A 26,505-nucleotide genomic window follows, 5' to 3' on the forward strand; every position below is an offset into this window, starting at 1 on the left:
GGTTACCCTGCTCTTGCAGGGGGGTTGGACTAGATGATCTTCTGAGGTCCCTTCCAACCGCTGGGATTCTGTGATTCTGTGAAGTAGTTCTTCCAGGTCACGTGACAGAGAGTGTTTACAATCAGACTGTAATTTGGAATTTGCATTCTCCAAAACCCCACAACACCTAAGAAAGCTTATGTTTCCTTCTTATTAGTTGGTGGAGATATTGTTGTTACCTTGTTGATCACATCTGGGGGGATCTGGCAACGTCCATCTTGCCATTTTATTCCCCAAAATTCTATCTTCTGTGCAAGCCCTTTGACCTTACTTTGTTTTATGGCAAAACCAGACTTCAGAAGGATTTGGATTATTTTCCTCCCTTTCTCAAAAACTTCTTCCACTCTATTGTCCCACCCGATAATGTCATCAATGTATTGTAGGTGTTCTGGAGCTTGCACGTGTTCCAGTGCAGTCTGGATCAGTCCATGGCAAATGGTAAGGGCTGTGTTTCCACCCCTGGGGCAGTTGATTCCAAGTGTACTGGATGCCCCTCCAAGTAAAAGCGAACTGTGGCCTGCACTCTGCTGCCAAAGAAATTGAGAAAAATTCACTGGCAATATCAGTTGTGGCATCCCACTTAGCTGACTTTGACTCCAATGGTGGTGTGACTTCGTTCAGACCACGATAGTCTACTGTTACTCTCCACTCTGTATTAGACTTTTGCACTGGCCTTATGGGGCTCTTAAAGGGTGAGAGGGTCCTGCTGATCACTCCTTGGCTCTCCCGTCTATAGATCAGCCTATGGATGGGAATCACTGGGTCTTGGTTGGTGCACTGTTGTGGTCTCAATTGGCACGTCTTCTTCAACCTTCAGCAACTCCACAACAGAAAGGTCCTCTGAGAGACAAGGCAAGGTGGACAGCTGCTTAATTTCCTCTATCTCCAAGACAGCTACACCAAAAGTCTATCAGTGCCCTTTTAGGTCCTTGAAGTACCCTCTCCTGAGACAGTCTATGCCAAGGATGCATGGAGCCACTGGACCAGTCACAGTGGGGTGCTTTTGCCGCTCCTTCCCAGTCAGGCTGATTTCAACCTCCAGTACAGTCAACTCTTGGGATCTTCCTGTCACTCCAGAAATACAAATGGGTTCTACCCCTTGATAGCTTGATGGCATTAGTATACACTGTGTACTGGTGTCTACTAGAGCCTAATACTCCTGTGGGATTGATATGCCAGGCTATCTGATCTACAAAGTCCATTAAACCCTATTGTCCCTCTCATCCACCTGACTGGAGGCAGAACCCCTCTAATAGCAATCATCAGATTCTTCACTTACTTCTTGTACAAAGGGTTTAGAATTCCTTGTCATAGGAATCAGAGTAAAATCAGCTCTTCCACTCCATCTGGGAAGCTGCCCACAAGAGACTGGAGAATCAACTTTCCTAGGAAGGTTCTCCTTCACAGTTGTTTTTACTTGCAATTCATTTACCCATTCCTCCGGAACTGAGGTAGGTTTTCCATCCCACTTTCTCACGTCTTCTCCATGATCCCACAGGTAAAACCATAGGGTGCCCCATGGTACGTACTTCCTATATTTTCCCTCTCAAGCAACAGTGTGTTTACTGTTAATAGCCGAGATGTGTCTATACAACCGGGGAGCTGGTTATACAGTCTCTCAATTGCTTGAACTCCTGGGAAAGGAGTTTTTCCACAGCTGAAAATGATGGAGGGGGAGAGACTGTCTTCAAACTCCTGGAGCTGATGACTCACTTCATTCACTGTTGGTGCTGCTGCATCTCTCCAGCTCATCAGTGCCAATGAGTTGGCATTAGATCATGGCACACTGTGTAAATTTCCACCACATGGGTCACGTACATTTGACTTCACCTGGATCTACAGGTGTATCCCTGGCATGCGACTTGTGATAGATCATCTCTAGAACAGCTAATTCCCTCCAGTACTGGAGGTCTTTCTCTACAGTGGTCCCCTTGCCTGGGCAACACATAACATTGTCCCTGTAGGGATACCTTTCCTTCACAGCTGCTAAGAGCTGCCTCCAGAGGCTGATTCATTTCTCTTTCCCAATCTCTTTGTCGATTCCCCCTTCCCTAGCAAGCGATCCCAGCTGACTGGCTTCAGTACCCTCTAATTCCAGACTGTTGTTCCCATTGTCTCAGCATTGGAGCATCCAGGTGATGATGTGCTCATTTGGAAGGTGGCTGAAATCTTTTTGCATGTTCCACAGCTCAGTCAAGGACAGGCATTGAGTAGTTATCTCTTGCTCTGTCTCTTGTCTGTTTCTTGTAATGGTTCCTCTAGTTCTGGTGTTGCCCCCCCCTAGTTCTGGTATTGACCCTTCTTCATGAGTTACTTTTTGTTTCCATCTCCTCTTGCATATACGGGCAACTGATCACAGAATGGACTGATCCTTTGATTCAACTGCAGTGCCTGTTGCCGGGGTTGCAGTAGCTGCAGTGCCTGTCGCTGGGGTTGCAGTGGCTGCATTGCTCCTTGTTGGGGATGGAGGAGCCATAGTGCCTGTTGCTTAGCCATCAGATCCAGAGGCCTTCTTTTCCCCTTGAGGGTACTGGATACTGCTGAGCAGGGCTCTGCAGCTGTAGGCCAGGCCCCAGCACATTGCAGTTATTTGTACCTCTCTGTTACTACCAGAATGACAGCATGCTTTTCCAAAGTATTTTACTAGTTTTCCCTGTTTCCACACTTGTCCATGAATGAAGTTCCAAAGCACTGGAAGGGCCCACTGGCCTAGGTACTTGCCCATACTATCCCACACACCCTGCCACTCATGACTGTCCAGACTCGGGGAAGATCTCTTGGTGGCATTCTTTGACAGCTGTTTAACCTTAAACAAGACCTGAACCATATTCAACAACATGCTGCTTCCCAGCAAAAGGAGCAGGTTGTTTTCAAGGGTACTCAAAGGATATTAACAATCTTTTAAAATTCTCAGATCCTACTGTAAACAACCTGGTGGTAGATGGGAAGGTGTGGGAGGATGTCTCCTCCACAGGTTTGTCCTCTGAGAAGTTAAAAACGAGAGGCATAATTATGAGTAGCTCCCATTAGATGGCTCCTGAGAACACATATCAGATCAGTTTCAGGACCAGCAAGTCATCACAAGGTGCTATTAAAAAGTACAACAAAATAAGAACCTTAGCCCAGGCCCCATGGATGATAAACATCACTGCAGGGAAGGCATGCTCCAAGTAAGGTGTGACATAATGCAACTCTGAGACCAAGCACAACAACTCTGAGAGCAAATGAATCAACATTTTGACAAGTGACTATTAATCCAATATAATGAATGCTTATAGCAAATTTGTTTTGTCAGATTGTTCAGGGTTCAGCTGTAGCAGTTATTTTTCTCCTTATTAGTAGCTGGCACAGTTTTTGACTTTAGTCTGAGAACAATGCTGAAAACACATCAATGATTTTAGTTGTTGCTAAGTAGTTTACTCTGATCAAGGACTTTTCAGTCTCTCATGGTCTGCCAGTGAGGAGGGGCACAAGAAGCCAGGAGGAAGCAGAGACAGGACACCTGACCCAAACTAACCAAAGGGATATTCCATACCACAGCATGTCATGGCCAGTATATAAACTGGGGGGAGTTATGCAGAAGGCCCAGGTCGCTGCTCAGGTAGGGCTGGGTATCGGTTGGCAGGTGGTGAGTAACTGTACTGTGCAACACTTGTGTTTATTATTTTCTTTTCCTTTTCCCCTTTTAGTTTTATATTCTCTTCCCTTGTTATTTCCCTTCTCATTATTATTATTGGTGGTAGTAGTAGTGGTTTTGTATGGTACCTTAGTTATTGGACTGTTATTATCTCAACCCATGGGATTTACATTTGATTCTCCTCCCCATCCCTCCAGAAGTGGGGGAAGGAAGAATGGGGGAGTGAGAGAGCGGCTGTATGGTTCTGAGTTACCAGCTGGGCTTAAGCCATAACACAGACCTGTCATTATCTAAGCTCTTCATGCCCCATGCTGGGCACCAAAAAGGACTGTTGTGCTTTAAACCCAGCAGATAACTCAGCACCACGCAGTCACTTGCTCACCCCCCCCCTTCCCCCCCCCCCCCAGGTAAACCCCATAGGTTGAGATAAGAACAGTTTAAGAAATGAAGTATAACATAATACTACTACTACTACTAATAATGATGATAAGGGAAATAACAAAGGGAGAGAATATAATATAAAACTAAAAGAGAAAAGGAAAAAAAAAACCCCACCAAAACAACCAACCAACCAATAAACAGCAGTGATGCCTAATACAATTGCTCACCAAGCACTGATCTACACCCAGCCTGACCCAAGCAGGGTCCCTTCTGGGTGATTCCTCCAGTTTCTCTGTTGGGCATGATGTGCTGTGGTATGGAATACCCCTTTGGCTAGTTTGGTTCAGGTGTCCTGTCTCTTATTCCTACCGCCTTCTTGTGCCCTCCTCACTCGCAGAGCATGAGAGACAGAAAAGTCTTTGATAAGGGTGAGTGCTACTTAGCAACAGCTAAAACATCGGTGTGTTGTCAGAGTTGCTCTCATACTAAAGCTAAAATACAGCACTGCACCAGCTACTGGGAAAAAAAATTAACTCTATTCCAGCTGAAACCAGGACACAAGGAAGAATATTTGCATCACGATGAACATGTGAGCATATCACCTTTAAGAAAAGTAATGGAATATAAACTGAAGACCAACTGAATCTGTGCCTTATCCACATCACATCCATGTTATAAGGAAAATTTTGCTGCAGTCTGTAGTACAGCTATATCTATATGTTATATCATATATTCCATATGTTTGGGACCATTAAGCAATCTAGTTTTCATATCTCATGCTATCCAACTAGAGAAGTCTTCATCACACATAACCTGCTCTCCTGGAACCTAAGGCTAATGTAAGCAACTGATTCCACATCATCATCAGCCAGGCATTTCATGAAGACAAAGGCAAGCAAAGGCAGTAACTGCCATAGTTTTGGTTCTCTATCTGAACTCTAGATCATCAGTTAAGGCAAGCAATTGTGATGCTTAAGAGGAAATGTAACTTCTTGCCAACGTAAGATTTTCTCTTAATATATTTGTGAAAGCACTACATTCTGAATATCTTATGTATCTACAGGGTCAGGCTTTCCATTTTCTGGACAGGAAAGCCAGTGCTTCCTTTTCAAAAGCAGCAAACTTTTCTTCCCAACTACTTTTGTTCCTGTCTGTAACCGATTTTTGTGCAGAAAACAGGGTCTTCTCATCTGCTCGAGTGAGTCCAGAGGAGGGCCACAAAGATGCTGAGAGGGCTGGAGCAACTCTCCTATGAAGACAGGTGGAGAGAGCTGGGGTTGTTCAGCCTGGAGAAGGCTCCAGGGAGATCTCAGTGCAGCCTTCCAGTACCTAAAGGGACCAACAAGAAAGCTGGAGAGGGACTTTTTTCAAGGGCATGTAGTGACTGAACAACAGAGAATGACTTTAAACTGTCAGAGGGGAGATTTCAGTTAGATTTTACAAACAAATTCTTTTCTATGAGGGTGGTGAGACACTGGAACGGCTTGTGCAGAGAAACTGTGGATTCTCCATCCCTGGAAGTGTTCAAGGTAAGCTTAAATGGGGCTTTGAGCAACCTAGCCTAGTGGAAGGTGTCCCTGCCCATGGTGGGGGGTTGGAACTAGGTAAGCTTTAAGGTCCCTTTCATCCCAAACCAGTCTGATCCTGCTGATTCACCTGTAAAGAGAATCACTACTACAGCCTCCAGGAAAAAGCAGGGGGTCATAGTAATAGGCAATTCTACTTTGAAAGGCACAGAGGCACCCACCTGTCAGCCTGACCCACTCTCAAGGGAGGTGTGCTGCCTACCAGGGGCTCGGATCCTGCCCTTCTACTCTGTTCTCCTGAGACCTCACCTGGAGTATTGTGTACAGTTCTGGTGGCCTCCACATAAAAATGACATGGAACTGTTGGAACAGGTCCAGAGGAGGACCACGAGGATGATCAGGGGAATGGAGCGCCTCCTGTATGAAGACAAGCTGAGAAAGTTTGGGCTGTTCAGACTGGAGAAGGGTGCATGGAGAGCTCATAGCAGTCTTCCAGTATCTGAAGGGGGCCTATAGGGATGCTGGGGATGGACTGTTCATTAGGGACTATAGTGATAGTGAATTGCTGAGGTGAGTAGCTCGAGAGAGGACACCTTGAACACCGGAGTGGGAGAGATCAGCGTCCAGGAGCCTCAACTCAGAGCGACAAGAGCTACCGAGGGAGCCTCAAGTCCTGGACAGGACCTGCCCAGGAGCCGGCAGCTCAGCTCACGCGAGCAGCTGACTCACCGGGGGCGGAGCCAGGAAGAGCGGCACCAGCCCTGATTGGTTAAAAACCTGCCCCAGGGAGCGCGGCGACCACGAGCGGGGCAAACAGAGTGGGTCGAGGCAGTTCATGCGGCAGTTCACGCGGGCAGGCGTGCAGGATGCTGAGCACTCACCGTATGACCAGGGCCCGGTCTGGGAGCTCTGCTCTGGCTGCCCCAGCGGTGGCCACTGTAGGCACACAGACAGAGCCGATGAGAGGGGAGGTTGCAGTGCAGACTTCGGGGTGTAGAGAGTGCCTGCACTGCTCTGGTGAGTGAAAGGTACGCAACGGGCAGGACTGCACTGGGTGCTCCCTGGTGGAGGTTCTCCTGCAGCAGGTGTCTGAGCTGCGGGAAGCTATTAATAGGCTACAAGATGTCAGGGTAGCTGAGAGAAAACAGGAATGCTTGCTCCCTGCCCAAACTGTGCAGAGTTCTCAAGCTTCCCCTGTAGCTCATGGAGGAAAGAAGGAGGTTGTTAGTTCTCGAAGCTGGGAATTGGTGACAAAAAAAAAACCAAACCAAAAAAAAAGGAAGAAAAGGACAACTAAAAGCAAGGGAATTCCTCCTGAACCTGTTGGCCCCATGCAGAACCGCTTTGCTGTCCTGCAGGGGGATCATGAGGAAACGCGCTTGCACCAGAAAGAGCCTGGTGATGCACTAGTAAAGATTTCTACTGGTGCTGCCAGGAAAAAGCGGTGAGTTGTAGTGGTAGGGGATCCTACTTTGAAAGGGACAAAAGCACTCGTCTGACGGCCTGACCCAGTCTCAAGGGAGGTGTGTTGCCTACCAGGGGCATGGATCAGGGATGAGGCAGAGAGGCTGCCTGCTCTGGTAAGCCCCATGGACTATTACCCACTTCTGGTGATACATGTGGGTGTTAGGGATATAGATAGCAGTAGCCTGGGAAACATAAAGGACTACAGAGCCCTGGGAGAGGTGGTTAAGGGCTCTGGAGCTCAGATAGTCTTTTCGTGTATTCTCCAGGATACAGGGGAGGACCTAGAAAAAGCTAGGAGGATTAGCCAGGTTAATAAAGGGTTAAAAGGGTGGTGAGATGGTTGAATTTGAGATCCTTAGGACACAGAGAAGAGCATGCAGCAAGTTCACTGCCCTAGAATTCAAAAAAGCAGACTTCAGCCTCTTCAGGAACCTGCTTAGTAAGGTTCCATGGGATATAGCCCTAGAGGGCAGGGGGGCTCAAGACTCTTGGTTGGTCTTCAAGGATCACCTGCTACAAGCTCAGGAGTGTTGCATCCCAACTAGAAGGAAGTGCAGCAGGAGGGCCAGGAGACCTCCTTGGATGGATAAGGAGCTCCTGAGGAAAATTCAAATGAAAAAAGAGCTTTATAGAAAGTGGAAGCAAGGACAGGCAGCCTGGGAAGAGTACAGGGTTATTGTCCGGGAAGCTAGAGACCAGGTTAGGAAAGCTAAGGCCCAGTTAGAATTAAACTTGGCTAGGGATATTAAGGATAACAGGAAGGGATTCTACAGGTACATAGCAAATAAAAAACAGATTAGGGAGAACGTAGGCCCCCTCAGGAAGCTCTCGGGTGAACTAGCTACACAGGATTTGGAGAAGGCTGAGGTTCTGAATGACTTCTTTGCCTCGGTCTTCTCTAGCAAAGGCTCTGACCGCACCACCCAAGTCTTGGAAGGCAGACGCAGGGACTGTGAGAATGAAGACCTTGGGCCCACTGTAGGAGAGGAATTGGTTCGAGACCATCTTAAAAATCTGAACGTGCACAAGTCCATGGGTCCTGATGAAATCCATCCGTGGGTCCTGAAGGAGCTGGCGAATGAAGTTGCTAAGCCGCTGGCCATCATATTTGAAAAATCATGGCAGTCAGGTGAAGTTCCCAATGACTGGAAAAAGGGAAATATAACCCCCATTTTCAAGAAGGGGAAAATGGATGACCCGGGGAATTACAGACCAGTCAGTCTCACCTCTGTGCCTGGCAAAATCTTGGAGCAGATTCTCCTGGAAGGCATGCTAAGGCACATGAAAAACAACAAGGTGCTTGGTGACAGCCAGCATGGCTTCACCAAGGGGAAATCCTGCCTGACCAATTTGGTGGCCTTCTATGATGGGGCTACAGAACTGATGGACAGCGGTAAAGCAGTTGATGTCATCTACCTGGAATTGTGTAAAGCGTTCGACACTGTCCCACACGACATTCTTGTCTCTAAATTGGAGAGACATCAATTTGATGAATGAACCACTCAGTGGATAAAGAACTGGCTGGATGGCCGCACACAAAGAGTTGTGGTCAATGGCTCAATGTCCGGCTGGAGACCAGTTAGGAGTGGTGTCCCTCAGGGATCAGTGTTGGGACCGGTCTTGTTTAACATCTTCGTTGCTGACATGGACAGTGGGATTGAGCGCTCCCTCAGCAAGTTTGCCGATGACACCAAGCTGTGTGGTTCGGTTGATATGCTGGAGGGAAGGAATGCCATCCAGAGGGACCTTGACACGCTTGTGAGGTGGGCTCATGCCAACCTCATGAAGTTTAACCATGCCAAGTGCAAGGTCCTACACCTGCGTCGGAGCAATCCCAGACACAACTACAGGCTGGGCAGAGAAGAGATTCCGAGCAGCCCTGCAGAGAAGGACTTGGGGGTGCTGGTCGATGAGAAAATGAACATGAGCCAGCAGTGTGCGCTCGCAGCCCAGAAAGCCAACCGTATCCTGGGTTGCATCAAAAGGAGCGTGATCAGCAGGTCGGAGGAGGTGATCCTGCCCCTTTATTCTGCTCTTGTGAGACCTCACTTGGAGTATTGTGTGCAGTTCTGGTGTCCTCAACAGAAAAAGGACATGGGTCTGTTGGAACAAGTCCAGAGGAGGGCCATGAGGATGATCAGGGGACTGGAGCAGCTCCTGTATGAAGGCAGGCTGAGAAAGTTGGGGCTGTTTATCCTGGAGAAGAGAAGGCTGCGTGGAGACCTCATAGCAGCCTTCCAGTATCTGAGGGGGGCCTACAAGGATGCTGGAATGGGAGGGAGTCTTCATTAGGGACTGTAGTGATAGGACAAGGGGTAACGGGTTAAAACTTAAACAGGGGAGGTTTAGATTGGATATAAGGAAGAAATTCTTCCTGTAATGGTGGTGAGGCACAGGAATGGGTTGCCCAGGGAGGTTGCGAATGCTCCATCCCTGGCAGTGTTCAAGGCCAGGTTGGACAGAGCCTTGGGTGAGATGAATTAGTATGAGGTGTACCTGGTCATGTCAGGGGGTTTGGAACCAGATGATCTTAAGGTCCTTTCCAACCCTAAGCATTCTATGATTCTAAGACAAGTTCAGCCAGAAACAAGCCCCTGAAGAGAGCATCAAATCCAGCTTGTGTTAATGCTATCACTAAACTCAAGCATTCTTTTCCACACTTACAAGCTCAGGAGCGCTGCATCCCGACTAGAAAGACCAGTAGGTCTAGGATAGCAGTAATGAGCGGTGTCCCTCAGGGGTTGGTGTTGGGACCGATCTTGCTCAACATCTTTGTTGGCAACATGAACAGTGGGATTGAGTCCGCCCTCAGCAAGTTTGCCAACAACACCAAGCTGTGTGGTTCGCTTCATATGCTGGAGGGGAAGGGATGCCATCCAGAGGGACCTCGACATGCTTGTGAGGTGGGCCAATGCTAACCTCATGAAGTTCAACCAAGCCAAGTCCTACATCTGCATGGGGGCAATCCCAGGCACAGCTACAGGTTGGATGGAGAAGAGATTCAGAGAAGACCTGAGGAGAAGGACTTGGGGGTGTTGGTTGATGAGAAACTGTCAGTGTGTGCTTGCAGCCCAGAATGCCAAGCGTATCCTGGGCTGCATTAAAAGAAATGCGACCAGCAGGTCAAAGGAGGCGATCCTGCCTGGAGAAGAGAAGTGTGCGTGGAGACCTCATAGCAGCCTTCCAGTGTCTGAAGGGGGCCTACAAGGATGCTGGGGAGGGAATCTTCATTATGGACTGTAGTGATAGGACAAGGGGGAATGGGTTCAAACTTAAACAGGAGAAGTTTAAGCTAGCTATAAGGAAGAAGTTCTTTACTGTGAGGGTGGAGAGGCACTGGAAGAGGTTGCCCAAGAAAGCTGTGAATGCTCCATCCTTGGCAGCGTTGAAGGCCAGGTTGGAGGGAGTGTTGTGTGACATGGTTTAGTGGGAGCTGTCCCTGCCCATGGCAGGGGGGTTGGAACTATATGATTTAAGGTCCTTTCCAACCCTAACTATTCCTTGAATTTTCAAATTAGCTTTACTAATCCCTGACCAAGGCTGCCCTCTGCTTTAGTCAACATTTTATATGTGCAAACTAATATTGCTTTAGCAAGCAGAAGGTTTTTAAGGTATAGAGCAATCATGGAGGAAGAACTTACGTTTTCCCAGGAGTTACATGTTTCTCAGCTGGAACAAAGGAAGCAGTGAAGACTTTTGTTTCAGAAAGCTGAAAGGGGGGAAGAAAAACATTTTAATCATATACATGCACACTTCAGTGCTGTGTTATCTGTAAAAATTCCATATTGGTCATGTTCTTTCAGATAAAAGTAAAGCCAAGCTACTTTTACAACTAGTTATGCTGCAGCTCTTCTTAAAGACAAAAACACGTAGTCAAACTTCAGCAAAGACTTCTCCACAGAATTAAGAACCAATTTTAAGTGTTTGGAAATTTGATCTACTGAACACACAGTGGTATACCAATGTAACTACATCAGTTTGGGCAATAGTTTAACTAAAAAATACACTAGTAGAAAGTAATTAACATGACAGCTGGTATATCATCAGTGTAAAGATACCTTGTAGAGACATAATTTAGGACTCCATAGAGCAGCTGTGATAAATCTAGTTGCAGAAATCTAATACACTGTACTGTTCTCGCTCACTCATTTCATTTATCCCTGTGTTTTACATTTCAGCTGACAGCAGCAGCAGAGGCAGGTTTGCTCTCAGTTATGTACAGTGAAACAGCTTTTGTGGTTCCTTAGCATTTCTGCTAGAAGTGGCAATAACATCTTAATCTAACTGGTCTGCAAGTGTGACTTCAGAAACAGTAATAAAAAGGGTGACCTACTGTCATGGGTAATTGCTTATACTGGTATAATCAGTCAGACCATCCACAGCAGAAAGTTGAACTGCTCTCACCATGCTGTTGCAATAAAGACAGATAATTTCACAGATACCTAGGGAGGGGGAGCTGGTTGGTTGGGGCTTTCTGGAGAAAAGGAGGTGACTTTGGTTTGTAGGGGTGTTGTTTGTTTGCCGTTTGTTGGTTGGGTTTTGTGGTTTTTTTTGGGGGGGGTGGGGAGGCATTTGTTTATGTTTTTTAATAGCTTTTCTTTAAAAAAATAGCTGTTAAACAGCTATAACTTCATAGGGCTAATTAATTTCTATTAACAGAAATACTTGCAAGCAACACTAGATCTTAAAGCAGTGCAGGTTAGGTTTAACCAGATAAAGATATGCATGTATAATGGCTATATTTTAAATCAAATTTGCTCAAAAATCACCTTTAACTACTTCGGTGTAGCTTTGTATTTAGACTGAAGTATAACTGACTTATTCAAACACTCACAAAGAATCCTTTCAGAATGTGACATTTGAATACAACTCTTCCAGGAAATTATGCATTTTTAATCACATTGCTGGCAGCCCAGTTTAAAGAACATCAAGGACCTTATTAGTGTATATAAATATATAAAGGGGGAGTGTCACGAGGATGGAGCCAGGCTCTTCTCAGTGTCAAACAATGAAAGGACAAGGGGTAATGGGTACAAATTGGAACACAAGAGGTTCCACTTAAACCTGAGAAGAAACTTCTTCTCAGTGAGGGTGACGAAACATTGGAACAGGCTGCCCAGGGAGGTTGTGGAGTCTCCTTCTCTGGAGACATTCAAAACCCGCCTGGACACGTTCCTGTGTAACCTTATCTAGGTGTTCCTGCTCCGGCAGGGGGATTGGACTAGATGATCTTTTGAGGTCCCTTCCAATCTCTAACATACTGTGATACTGTGATACTGTGACATGAGCCAATTTCATCTGCCAACCCATGGGCAGCTCTACTCAAAGCACATATATCCCTGAACATGGTCATCTGATTGGGATTCTCCTGTGAAACACTGTTGATTTAAGCAGGATGCAGAAGAGCAGACTAGGAGCAAATCACTTACTACTCAGAGGCAAAGTTCAAGTGTTCCATGTATTCTCCTAGCACCCACTTATGTGCCACATACTGTCATGAAAAAATGAATACAACCACAGTTCTCCTTCCATTTACTTTTCCTGCTTCCAATACAGTGTATTTTAATCCCATCTTTCTTGAACACAACTGTCCTGCACATAATGCTGCCAGCCCACAACTCTATGTACTGACCAAAATGAAGAAAGAAGATTCATCTCAGGCATGTTTGCAATTAAAAAGCCTGTTTCTCTTGTTCATTCCTTTCCCCACTGTATGTGTTATTTTGTAACAACATGTACCGTACTTTTTGTAGTGCTATGAGACTCCTGCATTATATGGCACAAGGAATTCAGCTAATGGCATGAGTAGCAGCCTATTGTCTGCAATCCCTTGGTTAAATATTAAATTCTTTGTAATGTCAACAGTTCCTTATGCTCACATAACACAGGGTAAGACTCACTGTTGCCAAAACACTGCTGAATCCTGAAAGCTAAGCAAATCAAGGAGCCTGAGGATGTTTGTGACAATGCAAAAACATGCTTGATGTATCAGACAGGAAATGTACTCTTCAAATGAGCCAGCATGCAAAACACGTCTCCATGTACCAGCTCGACTACACTGAAGTTTACACTACACCCTGTGGCAAACTCACTGCCACAAGCTCCTATCAAGCACCTAATGCAGATGTCTGCTGGGACTATGGCATTTGTCAAAAAACATACTTCACACGGAAGAAGCTTAAAAGTTTTATTACACAGAGGTATTTAGTATTCTTTGGAAATAGTATTATTGGTTCCTAGCAATGTTATTTATGCTCACCATGCACTACACTCACAAATTTTTCACTGAGGCCCTCACATTTTTTCAGACCTGAATGAACATTGGTGAACCATTTGTAAACATCGGACTCACAAGGGCATTTCCTCCATATGTAGTTAAATACCTGTGCTTTTCAGCTCCTGTTTCTATGATAAAAATCATTCTTCAATCACCAAACAGACAATATATTTAAGAACTAGCCACCAGCTCCTGTGGCCATTTGATAGGCAAGGAAGGACAACAGGAAAATATACTCCACCATCCTCATGAAAACTGAACATCAACAAATCATAAATAACAAAACTTTATTACCATTTTGATACGAAGTACTCAAGTTAAAGAAATTAAATCAAGTTCTCATGCTGCTTCCTGGTAAAGCAAACACACCTACTAAAATAAGTTTTTTTCTTTTTTTCTAAAGTGTTGTTGTTGTTTCAAATTAAAACTAAGACTATCAATATTGTACAGAAAATGTTTGCCTTCATCCACTTTCCAGCAATGTGTATGTATTCTATTTCTCCCCTTCTGATAGTTTCTGTAGTTAAACTTTATTTTCTTTAGCCAGAAGAATATGATCACAACTTTAAGAGGAAAACCCACTCTAAAATTAATAAAAAATAACAACAAGCTAGAGATATCATCTGCTGCTCTTTCAAGATTCATGTGCAAATTTCTAAGGTTAATAATTAATTTTAAAAAAATTCTAAATTTCTATCCCCAGTCAGCATTGCTCAACACCCTTCCCATACTATGAATGCTGTGTTGTACCAGCATTAAACAAGGTGAGAACATGGATATAAATTTTCATTATCCCTTCATCGACCTCTAGCATATACTGCAGAAACAGAGGACAGGTTTAAAAAAACAACAGATGCCAGCTTTTGATGGCAGTAACTGACACAGAAAACCTTGGAATTTTAGAGTTTCTTTTTTCTCAAAAGACATCTCTCTCATTAGTAAGCACAGAGTTTTCATATATGTTATATGACACATTCACACATTTCTAGGGATAACACTGACATGCCACCCTATAGGAGGGGGCAAAAGGGATGACTTACAAGACAATCTCTTACTCTACTGTAAACAAACTTGAAATAATGGATGTTCCTATAAAAGATGAAAAGCTTCTTAAAAGCTAAGTTTTCCTTTCCATATATCTTGCTACCTAGTTTATTTTCTGAACTGCTTAAGCTTTAATACAATAACTGAAAACTTAAAATCACAAATGCTATTTTCACATGTAATCACAAATGCCAAATATTTTTCAGACATGAAGACATCTCTTCCTTGATAAAGAATGAGAACCAAAATTGTTGTACTTTAGACAACACATCATGATGAAACAACAGGAATGATGCAATTAAGTGCTAACGTCAACATACTACTAGATCCTTTTTTTAATATTCACATGAAGTGGACTAAGTGGAACAATTATGTGGATTTCAAACAAAAGGCATCAGATGAGGAGTCTAAAGTTGATAGTAAACTTCAGCACTTTAATTACATAGAAGTCTTGTGAGACTATGTCTTTAAATCCCTACACAATAGCAGGGGAAACTATGTGGTTAACACCCAGCAGCACTGAGCAATGGAAAACTATAATTCACAAATACTTAATTTGGGATAAATCTTATGTATTGTCTACCCAGCAAAATAAATTTATATTTCTTGATTAAATTTTATTTTAAAAATAAGTTTATCTAAATATATGTATTTTAAACAGGAATTACAGCAAGAAACACAATAAGAAATATCACATGCATAAAACAAAGTATTACTTCAAACATTTAGTTCTTGAAGACAATACAGAAACTCTGAAAAGGGTAAATAATCAATTGGCCTATCCAACAAGGTACACTTACATCTTCATTCCAGTCTTCTGCTGTCCATTCTTCCCTCGAGTTTTTCCATGCTCCTATTGTAATTTGGGTAAGGAAAGAAAACAGTTACATGCTAAAAGCACAGTGTCATATTTCAACTGTTCTGCTTTATAAGTGATCCTGTTTTCATTATTAGTGGAAGACAAAGCAAGGACATGGTGGTTGGAAATATGGGAAGCTCTAGAAAACTGGTCTGCAGATTTGAAATTTTGGGAAGTTCAAACACCCCCCTTTAATTTCTGATTTCAGGAATTTCTTAGCCACTATGGTACCAGATGTAATTCACATGAACATATGTCTGCAACCAGTGATTAATTCCAAATACTGGAAGAGCTTCCTCCTATGTTCCCAATGAAAGTTACTCAATCCTCCCATGGGACCTCCCAGTTTCATGTACAAATTCATACATAGCCTGAAGGAAACAGAACCACAACACCTGCTCTGACATCCACAATCCTACTTTCAACATACTCAAATTCAAGACCTGAGCTATGCTTCTGGAGGTCCCTTTCCAACCTGTTAACTCTCTCCACAGAGCAAAACAACCCCAATCCCTTCCCCTAATAGAGCAGTTTTATTTTAAAACAAACATAATTGAAATAATGGCAACATAAGTATCAATAAGCTTCCAGTGTAGGTGCAAAACACTTCTTCCTGCAACTTGTGGGAGAATTTATTTGGCAAACACTGGAGCACAGTACGCAGTCCACAGTGTGCAGCAACAGGAAAACTACAGGAAACAACACTACAGATGCAAAAACCTGATCCCTTCCATAGGAAAGAGGAGGCACAGACAAGCAAGAGCAATAAATGGACAGAAGCATCAGCATCGGGAAAATTATCAAAGCAACAACCAGAACTTTCATTTAAACTACATAACCATGAGCAAAGAAAATATCATCAGTACTGTTCCTGCTACCATCACCTCTGATCAAGTACAAAAGCATAAGAATTACTGCTTTAATCATTCTTTTATTTAACCAGGAAACCTCTAAGAGGAATTAGAGATGTGTGCTTGTCTATGGGGGTATGACATTATAGGAATCACAGAAATATGGTGGGATGGCTCCTATGACTGGAGTGTTGGAATGGAAGGTTACAGACTCTTTAGAAAAGACAGGCCTGGCAGGCGTGGAGAGGGAGTTGCCCTTTATGTTAGGGATAGGCTGGAGTGTATGGAACTCTGTCTGGGGACAGGTGAGCAGATAACAGAGAACCTGTGGGTTAGGCTTAAAGGGAAAACAGCCATGGGAGACATTAATGTTGGGATATGTTACAGATCACCTGGTCAAGAGGAAACTGTGGATGAAGCGCTCTGTAGACAGATAGGAACAGCCTCATGCTTGCAGGCCCTTGTTCTCATGGGTGACTTAAACCACACCGACATCTGTTGGAATGACGGTACGGCCCGGCACAAGCAATCCAGGTGGTTCCTTGATTGTGTGGAAGACAACTTCCTTCTGCAAGTAATAGAGGAACCGACAAGGAGAGGTGCCATGCTTGACCTTGTGCTCACCAACAGGGAAGGGCTCGTTGGAAATGTGGCACTGCAGGGCAGCCTTGGATGCAGCGACCACGAGATGGTTGAATTTGAGATCCTTAGGACAGTGAGAAGAGCGTGCAGCAAGCTCACTGCCCTAGACTTCAAAAAAGCAGACTTTGGCCTCTTCAGGAACCTGCTTAGTAAGGTTCCATGGGATATAGCCCTAGAGGGCAGGGGGGCTCAAGACTCTTGGTTGGTCTTCAAGGATCACCTGCTACAAGCTCAGGAGTGTTGCATCCCAACCAGAAGGAAGTGCAGCAGGAGGGCCAGGAGACCTCCTTGGATGGATAAGGAGCTCCTGAGGAAAATTCAAACGAAAAAAGAGCTTTATAGAAAGTGGAAGCAAGGACAGGCGGCCTGGGAAGAGTACAGGGTTATTGTCCGGGAAGCTAGAGACCAGGTTAGAAAAGCTAAGGCCCAGTTAGAATTAAAACTTGGCTACGGATATTAAGGATAACAGGAAGGGATTCTACAGTGTCCTGGGTTTAGCAGTGGCAGTCATTTTTCTCTTTCTTGGTAGCTGGTGCAGGGCTGTGTTTTGACTTTCAGGTGGGAACAGAGCTGAAAAACAATGATGTTTTGGTTTGGCCAAGGACTTTGTGGGCCTCATGCTCTGCCAGGGAGGAAGGAAGCTGGGAGGAAGCAGAGACAGGACACCTGACCCAAACTGACCAAAGAAGTATTCCATACCACAGCACGTCATGCCCAGGATGTAACGGGGAGTTAGCCGGAAGGGCAGGTGGACTGCAGGGTTGGAGGAGGTATGGGTTGGTGCTTGATTGGGCTGGGGGGGGCAAGTTATCAGTCACCTGGTGATGGGGTGTTGTATTCTCTTCCCTTGTTATTTCCTTTATCATCACTATTATTGGTGGTAGCAGTAGTGATTTGTGTTATACCTTAGTTACTAAACTGTTCTTATCTCAACCCGTGGGAGTTGCATTTCTTTTTGATTCCCCTCTCCATTCCCCCAGGAGTAGGGGGAGGGCAAGAAGGGGGGGAGTGGGTAACAAGCTGTCTGGCTGTGGGTTAAACCACGACATACAGGTACATAGCAAATAAAAAACAGATTAGGGAGAACGTAGGCCCCCTCAGGAAGCTCTCGGGTGAACTAGCTACACAGGATTTGGAGAAGAATGAGGTTCTGAATGACTTCTTTGCCTCGGTCTTCTCTAGCAAAGGCTCTGACCGTACCACCCACGTCTTGGAAGGCAGACGCAGGGACTGTGAGAATGGAGACCTTGGGCCCACTGTAGGAGAGGAATTGGTTTGAGACCATCTTAAAAATCTGAGCGTGCACAAGTCCATGGGTCATGATGAAATCCATCCGTGGGTCCTGAAGGAGCTGGCGAATGAAGTTGCTAAGCCGCTGGCTATCATATTTGAAAAATCATGGCAGTCAGGTGAAGTTCCCAATGACTGCAAAATGGGAAATATAACCCCCATTTTCAAGAAGGGGAAAATGGATGACCCGGGGAATTTCAGACCAGTCTCACCTCTGTGCCTGGCAAAATCTTCAAGCAGATTCTCCTGGAAGGGATGCTAAGGCACATGAAAAACAACAAGGTGCTTGGTGACAGCCAGCATGGCTTCACCAAGGGGAAATCCTGCCTGACCAATTTGGTGGCCTTCTATGATGGGGCTACAGAACTGATGGACAGCGGTAAAGCAGTTGATGTCATCTACCTGGAATTGTGTAAAGCGTTCGACACTGTCCCACACGACATTCTTGTCTCTAAATTGGAGAGACATCAATTTGATGAATGAACCACTCAGTGGATAAAGAACTGGCTGGATGGCCGCACACAAAGAGTTGTGGTCAATGGCTCAATGTCCGGCTGGAGACCAGTTAGGAGTGGTGTCCCTCAGGGATCAGTGTTGGGACCGGTCTTGTTTAACATCTTCGTTGCTGACATGGACAGTGGGATTGAGCGCGCCCTCAGCAAGTTTGCCGATGACACCAAGCTGTGTGGTTCGGTTGATATGCTGGAGGGAAGGAATGCCATCCAGAGGGACCTTGACACGCTTGTGAGGTGGGCTCATGCCAACCTCATGAAGTTTAACCATGCCAAGTGCAAGGTCCTACACCTGCGTCGGAGCAATCCCAGACACAACTACAGGCTGGGCAGAGAAGAGATTCCGAGCAGCCCTGCAGAGAAGGACTTGGGGGTGCTGGTCGATGAGAAAATGAACATGAGCCAGCAGTGTGCGCTCGCAGCCCAGAAAGCCAACCGTATCCTGGGTTGCATCAAAAGGAGCGTGATCAGCAGGTCGGAGGAGGTGATCCTGCCCCTTTATTCTGCTCTTGTGAGACCTCACTTGGAGTATTGTGTGCAGTTCTGGTGTCCTCAACAGAAAAAGGACATGGGTCTGTTGGAACAAGTCCAGAGGAGGGCCATGAGGATGATCAGGGGACTGGAGCAGCTCCTGTATGAAGGCAGGCTGAGAAAGTTGGGGCTGTTTATCCTGGAGAAGAGAAGGCTGCGTGGAGACCTCATAGCAGCCTTCCAGTATCTGAGGGGGGCCTACAAGGATGCTGGAATGGGAGGGAGTCTTCATTAGGGACTGTAGTGATAGGACAAGGGGTAACGGGTTAAAACTTAAACAGGGGAGGTTTAGATTGGATATAAGGAAGAAATTCTTCCTGTAATGGTGGTGAGGCACAGGAATGGGTTGCCCAGGGAGGTTGCGAATGCTCCATCCCTGGCAGTGTTCAAGGCCAGGTTGGACAGAGCCTTGGGTGAGATGAATTAGTATGAGGTGTACCTGGTCATGTCAGGGGGTTTGGAACCAGATGATCTTAAGGTCCTTTCCAACCCTAACCATTCTATGATTCTAAGACAAGTTCAGCCAGAAACAAGCCCCTGAAGAGAGCATCAAATCCAGCTTGTGTTAATGCTATCACTAAACTCAAGCATTCTTTTCCACACTTACAAGCTCAGGAGCGCTGCATCCCGACTAGAAAGACCAGTAGGTCTAGGATAGCAGTAATGAGCGGTGTCCCTCAGGGGTTGGTGTTGGGACCGATCTTGCTCAACATCTTTGTTGGCAACATGAACAGTGGGATTGAGTCCGCCCTCAGCAAGTTTGCCAACAACACCAAGCTGTGTGGTTCGCTTCATATGCTGGAGGGGAAGGGATGCCATCCAGAGGGACCTCGACATGCTTGTGAGGTGGGCCAATGCTAACCTCATGAAGTTCAACCAAGCCAAGTCCTACATCTGCATGGGGGCAATCCCAGGCACAGCTACAGGTTGGATGGAGAAGAGATTCAGAGAAGACCTGAGGAGAAGGACTTGGGGGTGTTGGTTGATGAGAAACTGTCAGTGTGTGCTTGCAGCCCAGAATGCCAAGCGTATCCTGGGCTGCATTAAAAGAAATGCGACCAGCAGGTCAAAGGAGGCGATCCTGCCTGGAGAAGAGAAGTGTGCGTGGAGACCTCATAGCAGCCTTCCAGTGTCTGAAGGGGGCCTACAAGGATGCTGGGGAGGGAATCTTCATTATGGACTGTAGTGATAGGACAAGGGGGAATGGGTTCAAACTTAAACAGGAGAAGTTTAAGCTAGCTATAAGGAAGAAGTTCTTTACTGTGAGGGTGGAGAGGCACTGGAAGAGGTTGCCCAAGAAAGCTGTGAATGCTCCATCCTTGGCAGCGTTGAAGGCCAGGTTGGAGGGAGTGTTGTGTGACATGGTTTAGTGGGAGCTGTCCCTGCCCATGGCGGGGGGTTGGAACTATATGACTTAAGGTCCTTTCCAACCCTAACTATTCCTTGAATCTTCAAATTAGCTTTACTAATCCCTGACCAAGGCTGCCCTCTGCTTTAGTCAGCATTTTATATGTGCAAACTAATATTGCTTTAGCAAGCAAAAGGTTTTTAAGGTATAGAGAAGAGATTCAGAGAAGCCCTATGGAGAAGGACTTGGGGGTTTTGGTTGATGAGAAGCTTAACATTAGCTGGCAGTGTGTGCTCACAGCACAGAAAGCCAACTGTATCCTGGGCTGCATTGACATGAGCGTGACCAGCAGGTTGAAGGAGGTGATTCTGCCCCTCTACTCTCCTCTCGTGAGACTTCACTTGGAGTACTGTGTACAGTTCTTACGTCCTCAACATAAAAAGGACATGGAGCTGTTGGAAGAAGTCCAGAGAGGGCCACGAGGATGATCAATGGACTGGAGGACCTCCCATATGAAGACAGGTTCAGAAAGTTATGGCTGTTCAGCCTGGAGAAGAGAAGGCTATGTGGAGATTTCATAGCAGCATTCCAGTATCTGAAAGGGGCCTACAGGGATGCTGGGGAGGGACCCTTCATTAGGGACTGCATTGATAGGACAAGGGGGATTGGGGTCAAACTTAAACAGGGGAATTTCATGTTAGCTATAAGGAAGAAGTTCTTTACTGTGAGGGTGGTGAGGCACTGGAATGGGTTGCTCAGGGAAGTTGTGAATGCTCCATCGCTGGCAAAGCCAAGTTGGATAGAGCCTTGAGTGACATGTTTTAGCATCATTTGTCCCTGCCTATGGCAGGGGTGTTGTAACTAGACGATCTTAAGGTCCTTTCTAACCCTAACTATTCTATGATTCTATGAATGCACTGGTTTGGGCAGAGGAGGGTCTAATAGCACTAATCCAGCGAGGCAAACAAACCTTCCACGAAGATATACACATGGTAGGGAGAAGAGGTGAGTTTAATACCTTGTGGTCTAAAATTATTTGGCAGGTCCTGAGCAAGGTAACATCCACTCTGTGTTAGCTCTGTAGAGCAATATGGAGTTGCTAGAAACATCTCATGCTTAAATTTTACCAAACAGCCCTTAACCAGGAGATTTCTACATGCTGAAAAATAACTAATAATCATACCTGAGCACAGCAAAATTACTACAATGCCTCAAATTTCCAGACTAAAACACACATTTCCACAGAAATTTTGGTAAGGAGGTAAAGCCCAATGAAAAGAAGTTTTTAGAGAAACAGTTGATTTTCTTTCCCTTCCCCTAACCAGCACAGGAGCTCTTCCTATGGTATATCTTCTTTAAGAAATAAATTCTGGTATTTGCCCTGCTTATATTTATCTCCCATCAGTCAGAGAAAGGCCTGCCTCTGCAGAAGAGAAACCGTATGCTGGTGCCAGAACTCTAACAACACAGCTCAGAGTCTGCTAAAACAAACACAAAAAGAGCTCAGACAAATCAAGCCCAACTTTTGAACATCCCCCTGTCACATTTGGGAGATCAAACCTATTTAGAATAATACTTGGGACATTTTCCTGACATTCAATTTAAATGTTTGCTTGTTGCTCCTAATTATGACCACGGTTCTGTGAGTTTACTTTTTAAATACTTTTTAAACACAAACCTTCGATCTTTTATTAGCTTACCCAAGCCAAGTACATTATATTGTGGCTTATTAACACTCTACCTTCCCAACTCAAACATTACAGCCTCAGTTATTTCACTGCTCTTCTCTGCATTAAATCCCATTTGCTAACTCCTTCCTCCTATTGATGGAATTCTATGTCTGACCTTGCCACAAGTGTATAATTTCCTTTTAGTCCAAAATCCACCTTGGCATTATTGTAACTCCCATATATCCTCTGCCCAACCTTTACCCCCAAGCCTTGAAAAGCATCACAATTTAAGAGTTCTCTGTTTTCCACTGAAATTTTGTGTTGTGTTCTCAAGGATCCTTGTCATAGCAACTTCAACCTCAATGGCTTTGACTCTTTCATATTTCCATTCATAAAAAATTTGGTTTTAGAAAGTTATAAAGCAATATACTATATGGCTTTGGTAAGTCTTCATAGCTATTTTCCTCCAATTCCTCACTCCCTGTCACATTATTTGGTGGTTTTCTGGTTTTTTTTTGCGGCTTTTGTTTTTTCGGGGGGGGGGGGGGGGTTGGTGTTATTTTTTGTTTGTTGTCTTTTTCTGTTTGGGTTTTTTTGTTTGGTTTTTGGTGGGGTTTTTTGGTTGGTTGGTTTTTGTTTTGGTTGGTTGTTCATTTTTGTTGTTGGGTTTTTTTTGTTTTGTTTTGTTTTTTTCTGGGGGTGGTATTTTTGTTGGTTTTTCTTTTTTGGGAGGGTTCCCCTTTTTAAAAAATAATCAGTCATAGATACTAGCACCAAAATAATTTTATTTTGGTCTATCCCAAATGTATGTCCTTTTCTTCCTACTGTGATTTGATGTGCAGGATCACAAAATCATAGAATCATAGAATAGTTAAGGTTGTAAAGGACCTTAAGATCCCACTGACTTGTACATTATGAAAAAGGAAAGAGACTGAACTCTCAGCATGACTGTAAGAAAATATCAGTCATGGTGTTTAAGTTTATTCCCTTTTGGATGACCTTTTTGGTAGTTTTGTTTCTCTTACCTGTCCCTTCTCTTTGCCTTTCATTTGTGCTCATTTCTAGAAAAATTAGGATGCAGAAAATCTGATGCTGAATTATTTAGAATACATCTAAATTTAAATGTTATGAACCATTAAAGATGTGCCCTTTACTCTCTTTTTTTATTTCAACCATCATTGCTAAATTTTACTTCCACAGAACCAGCTAGCTTTTCTATAAGATTGCATGATGGTTCACCTAGAAACACCTTTCATTCAGGCTATCACAAATCCTCTGGTGCCTGCAACAATTCAGGACAAGTTCTAGAGCACTTTCAGAGCACATATAGGGCCAACTACATTTTTAAAAATATAGTGTATATGTTTTAAAATGTTGATGTCAATCCTTTCCCAGCACTGGCTTGAAGAGGAAATATTTAGTGAATACTCAAAAATTCACAAAGTTCAGAAAACTTTTTTATATGCAAAACTGTTTTTGTTTCTCTGGGTAGTCACCCAGTTATCTCCTTTTTTAATGTAACTGCAGATCAAAGACTAATTTTCAAGTTGCTATCATGAGCTAATTTTTTTTTTTTCCTAAGATGAAAGAAGAAACAGGACTGGGTAATGAGAAATAAAGAGGGATTTCCATCCCGTACTTCCTCAGTGTATACTCTTATCTGACATCCTCACTAGCCCACTGCAGGTTTTATGGATTTCCATATATATATACATTCACATCTATAGTAACTACACATTAGTAACTTAAGGCAGAGGTGCTGAATGCCTTCTTTGCCTCTGTCTTTACTCCTGCAGACTCTCCCCAGAGGCCCAAGATTCCTGTAGCCCCAGAAGGAGTCAGGACAAAGGAGGAGTTTGCTTTGGTACATGAGGATTGGGTTAAGGATCAGTTAAGCAGCCTGGACATCTATAAATCGATGGGTGCGGATGGAATACACCCACGGGTGCTGAGGGAGCTGGCAGAGGTCATTGCTCGGCAACTCTCCATCATCTTTGGTAAGTTGTGGGAAACAGGAGAGGTTCCTGAGGATCGGAGGATGGCAAGTGTCACGACAGTCTATAAGAAGTGGAAGAAGGAGGACCTGGGTAATTATAGACCGGTCAGCATTACCTCCATCCCTGGAAAGGTGATGGAACAACTTATTCTTGACACCATCTCTAGACATATCAAGGATGAGGGGGTCATTAAGAGCAGCCAACATGGTTTTACCAAGGGAAAGTCATCTTTGACCAACCTTACAGCCTTCTATGAGGAAGTAACTAGGTGGATGGATGATGGTAGAGCAGTAGATGTGGTTTTTCTTGATTTCAGTAGGGCATTTGATACTGTCTCCCACAGCAACCTCATAGATAAGCTAAGGAAGTGTGGGCTTGATGATCAGGTAGTGAGGTGGATCAAGAGCTGGTTGAAGGGAAGAAGGCAGAGAGTCAATGGGGCAGAATCTAGCTGGAGGTCTGTGACTAGTGGAGTACCTCAGGGGTCGGTGCTGGGACCAGTGCTGTTTAATATTTTCATCAGTGACCTGGATGAGGGAACTGAGTGTACCCTCAGCAAGTTTGCTGATGATCCTAAACTGGGAGGAGTGGCTGACACACCAGAAGGCTGTGCTGCCATTCAGCAAGACCTCGATAGGCTGGAGAGTTGGGTGGGGAGAAACTTGATGAAATTCAACAAGGGCAAGTGTAGAGTCTTGTATCTGGGGAAGAACAACCCCATGTACCAGTACAGGTTGGGGGTTGACCTGCTGGAAAGTAGTGAAGGGGAAAGGGACCTGGGGGTCCTGGTGGATAGGAGGATGACCATGAGCCAGCAATGTGCCTTTGTGGCCAAGAAGGCCAATTCCATCCTAGGGTGTATTAGAAAGGGTGTGGTTAGTAGGTCAAGAGAGGTTCTCCTCCCCCTCTACTCTGCCTTGGTGAGGCCGCATCTGTAATATTGCATCCAGGTCTGGGCCCCTCAGTTCAAGAAGGACAGGGAATTGCTTGAAAGAGTCCAGCTCATAGCCACAAAGATGATTAAGGGAGTGGAACATCTCTCTTATGAGAAGAGGCTGAGGGAGCTGGGTCTCTTTAGCTTGGAGAAAAGGAGACTGAGGAGTGACTTCATCAACATTTACAAATATGTAAAGGGTGAGTGTCAGGATGATGGAGCTAGGGTTTTTTTTCAGTGATGTCCAGTGATAGGACAAGGGGCAATGGGTGTAAACTGGAGCATAGGAGGTTCCATGTGAACATCAGGGAAAACTTCTTTACTGTGAGAGTGACAGAGCACTGGAACAGGTTGCCCAGGGGGGTTGTGGAGTCTCCTACGTTGGAGATATTCAAGGACCGATTGGACAAGTTCCTGTGGGATGTACTCTAGGTTACCCTGCTCTTGCAGGGGGGTTGGACTAGATGATCTTTTGAGGTCCCTTCCAACCCTTGGGATTCTGTGATTCTGTGATTTATTACTGGGACTGTTGATTTGTAACTAAGGTAACAGCATTGTAAATAATAAAATAAAGAAATAAATTAATAAATAAAAAAACAAACCAAACCACCAAACAAACAAAAAACCCGACCAAAAAACCACAACTGAAAACTAGTATTTGTGATTAACAAGCCAAACCACCAGCTCAACTTTGTACAACCTGCTTCCAGCCCCACACCTTGTCTGCCACTCCTCCTTATCCCTGCTTCCATCTCTTCTGCTTTAAAACTACTACCCCAGTTGCAGCCTCCTCTAATAGACCACAAGATGCTTTCCATCACAAGGCTGAATGTGCTTCCGACTTGAACAAAATTAAATTATTCCATTTCAAAGCCTACTCTTTAAAAAGAGATATTTTTGGCTCAGGGACTTATTCTGACATTCCTACAGCTTGTCTAAAGAAGAAACACTAAAATAAAACACTCTTCCTATAGTCATATACATAGACATTTTTGTTTTGTTAGTTATGGTGTCTTTTTCATTTGCACTGAAAGTAAATTAAGATTATCAGCAAAAAGGCACTTAGCACCCAAAAAGAACATTCACACTTAACTAGTTTAAATTTCCACCAACCAAATGATTTTGCAGGAACTCCCTACACTGACACCCACTCATTTATACCCCTATGAACCATCATCTGACAGGACTAGGGAAAATTCACAAATGCCTTCTCACACCTTCTTCTCCATACTATGCTCCCCAACTTTCCATACATACCTTAAATTGCATTACTGAAGTTCAGTGAAGTTCCCAGTGACACATACAAAACCTAACAGCGAAAACACACTTGACATCCAAAAAGAAATTCCACATGTCAACTTGTACATTTTGAATTTCCACCAACCTGGTTAGCAGCAAACCCCTTATGTAGACACATTTGTACTCTTATAGGAATCAGTTTACCCGCACCAAACTACTCTTATTCCTAGGCAGAATTCTTCGATTACCAAAGACTGAGGA

The 26,505-nt window shown here is 44.6% G+C and overlaps 1 protein-coding gene across 1 annotated transcript in view; it reads right to left on the reverse strand.

The window, feature by feature from the left end:
* The window catches only part of LOC133221790 (ubiquitin-associated protein 2-like), a gene marked incomplete at its 3' end in the record, with an annotated part of 60,246 nt that overhangs the window by 11,889 nt on the left and 21,852 nt on the right, over positions 1 to 26,505 (reverse strand). Inside the window, exons 7-8 of the mRNA XM_061370962.1 lie at positions 15,172 to 15,224; positions 10,692 to 10,759 (exon numbers count right to left, since the gene is read on the reverse strand). Coding sequence (XP_061226946.1) covers positions 10,692 to 10,759; positions 15,172 to 15,224 — 121 coding nt within the window. The remainder of the gene's footprint in view (positions 1 to 10,691; positions 10,760 to 15,171; positions 15,225 to 26,505) is intronic.

This window comes from Neopsephotus bourkii, unplaced genomic scaffold (assembly GCF_033783945.1).
Source record: "Neopsephotus bourkii isolate Nb327-2 ecotype Australia unplaced genomic scaffold, CSIRO-AGI_Nbou_v1 NB_1556, whole genome shotgun sequence".
In the NCBI taxonomy this organism is placed as follows: domain Eukaryota; kingdom Metazoa; phylum Chordata; class Aves; order Psittaciformes; family Psittacidae; genus Neopsephotus; species Neopsephotus bourkii.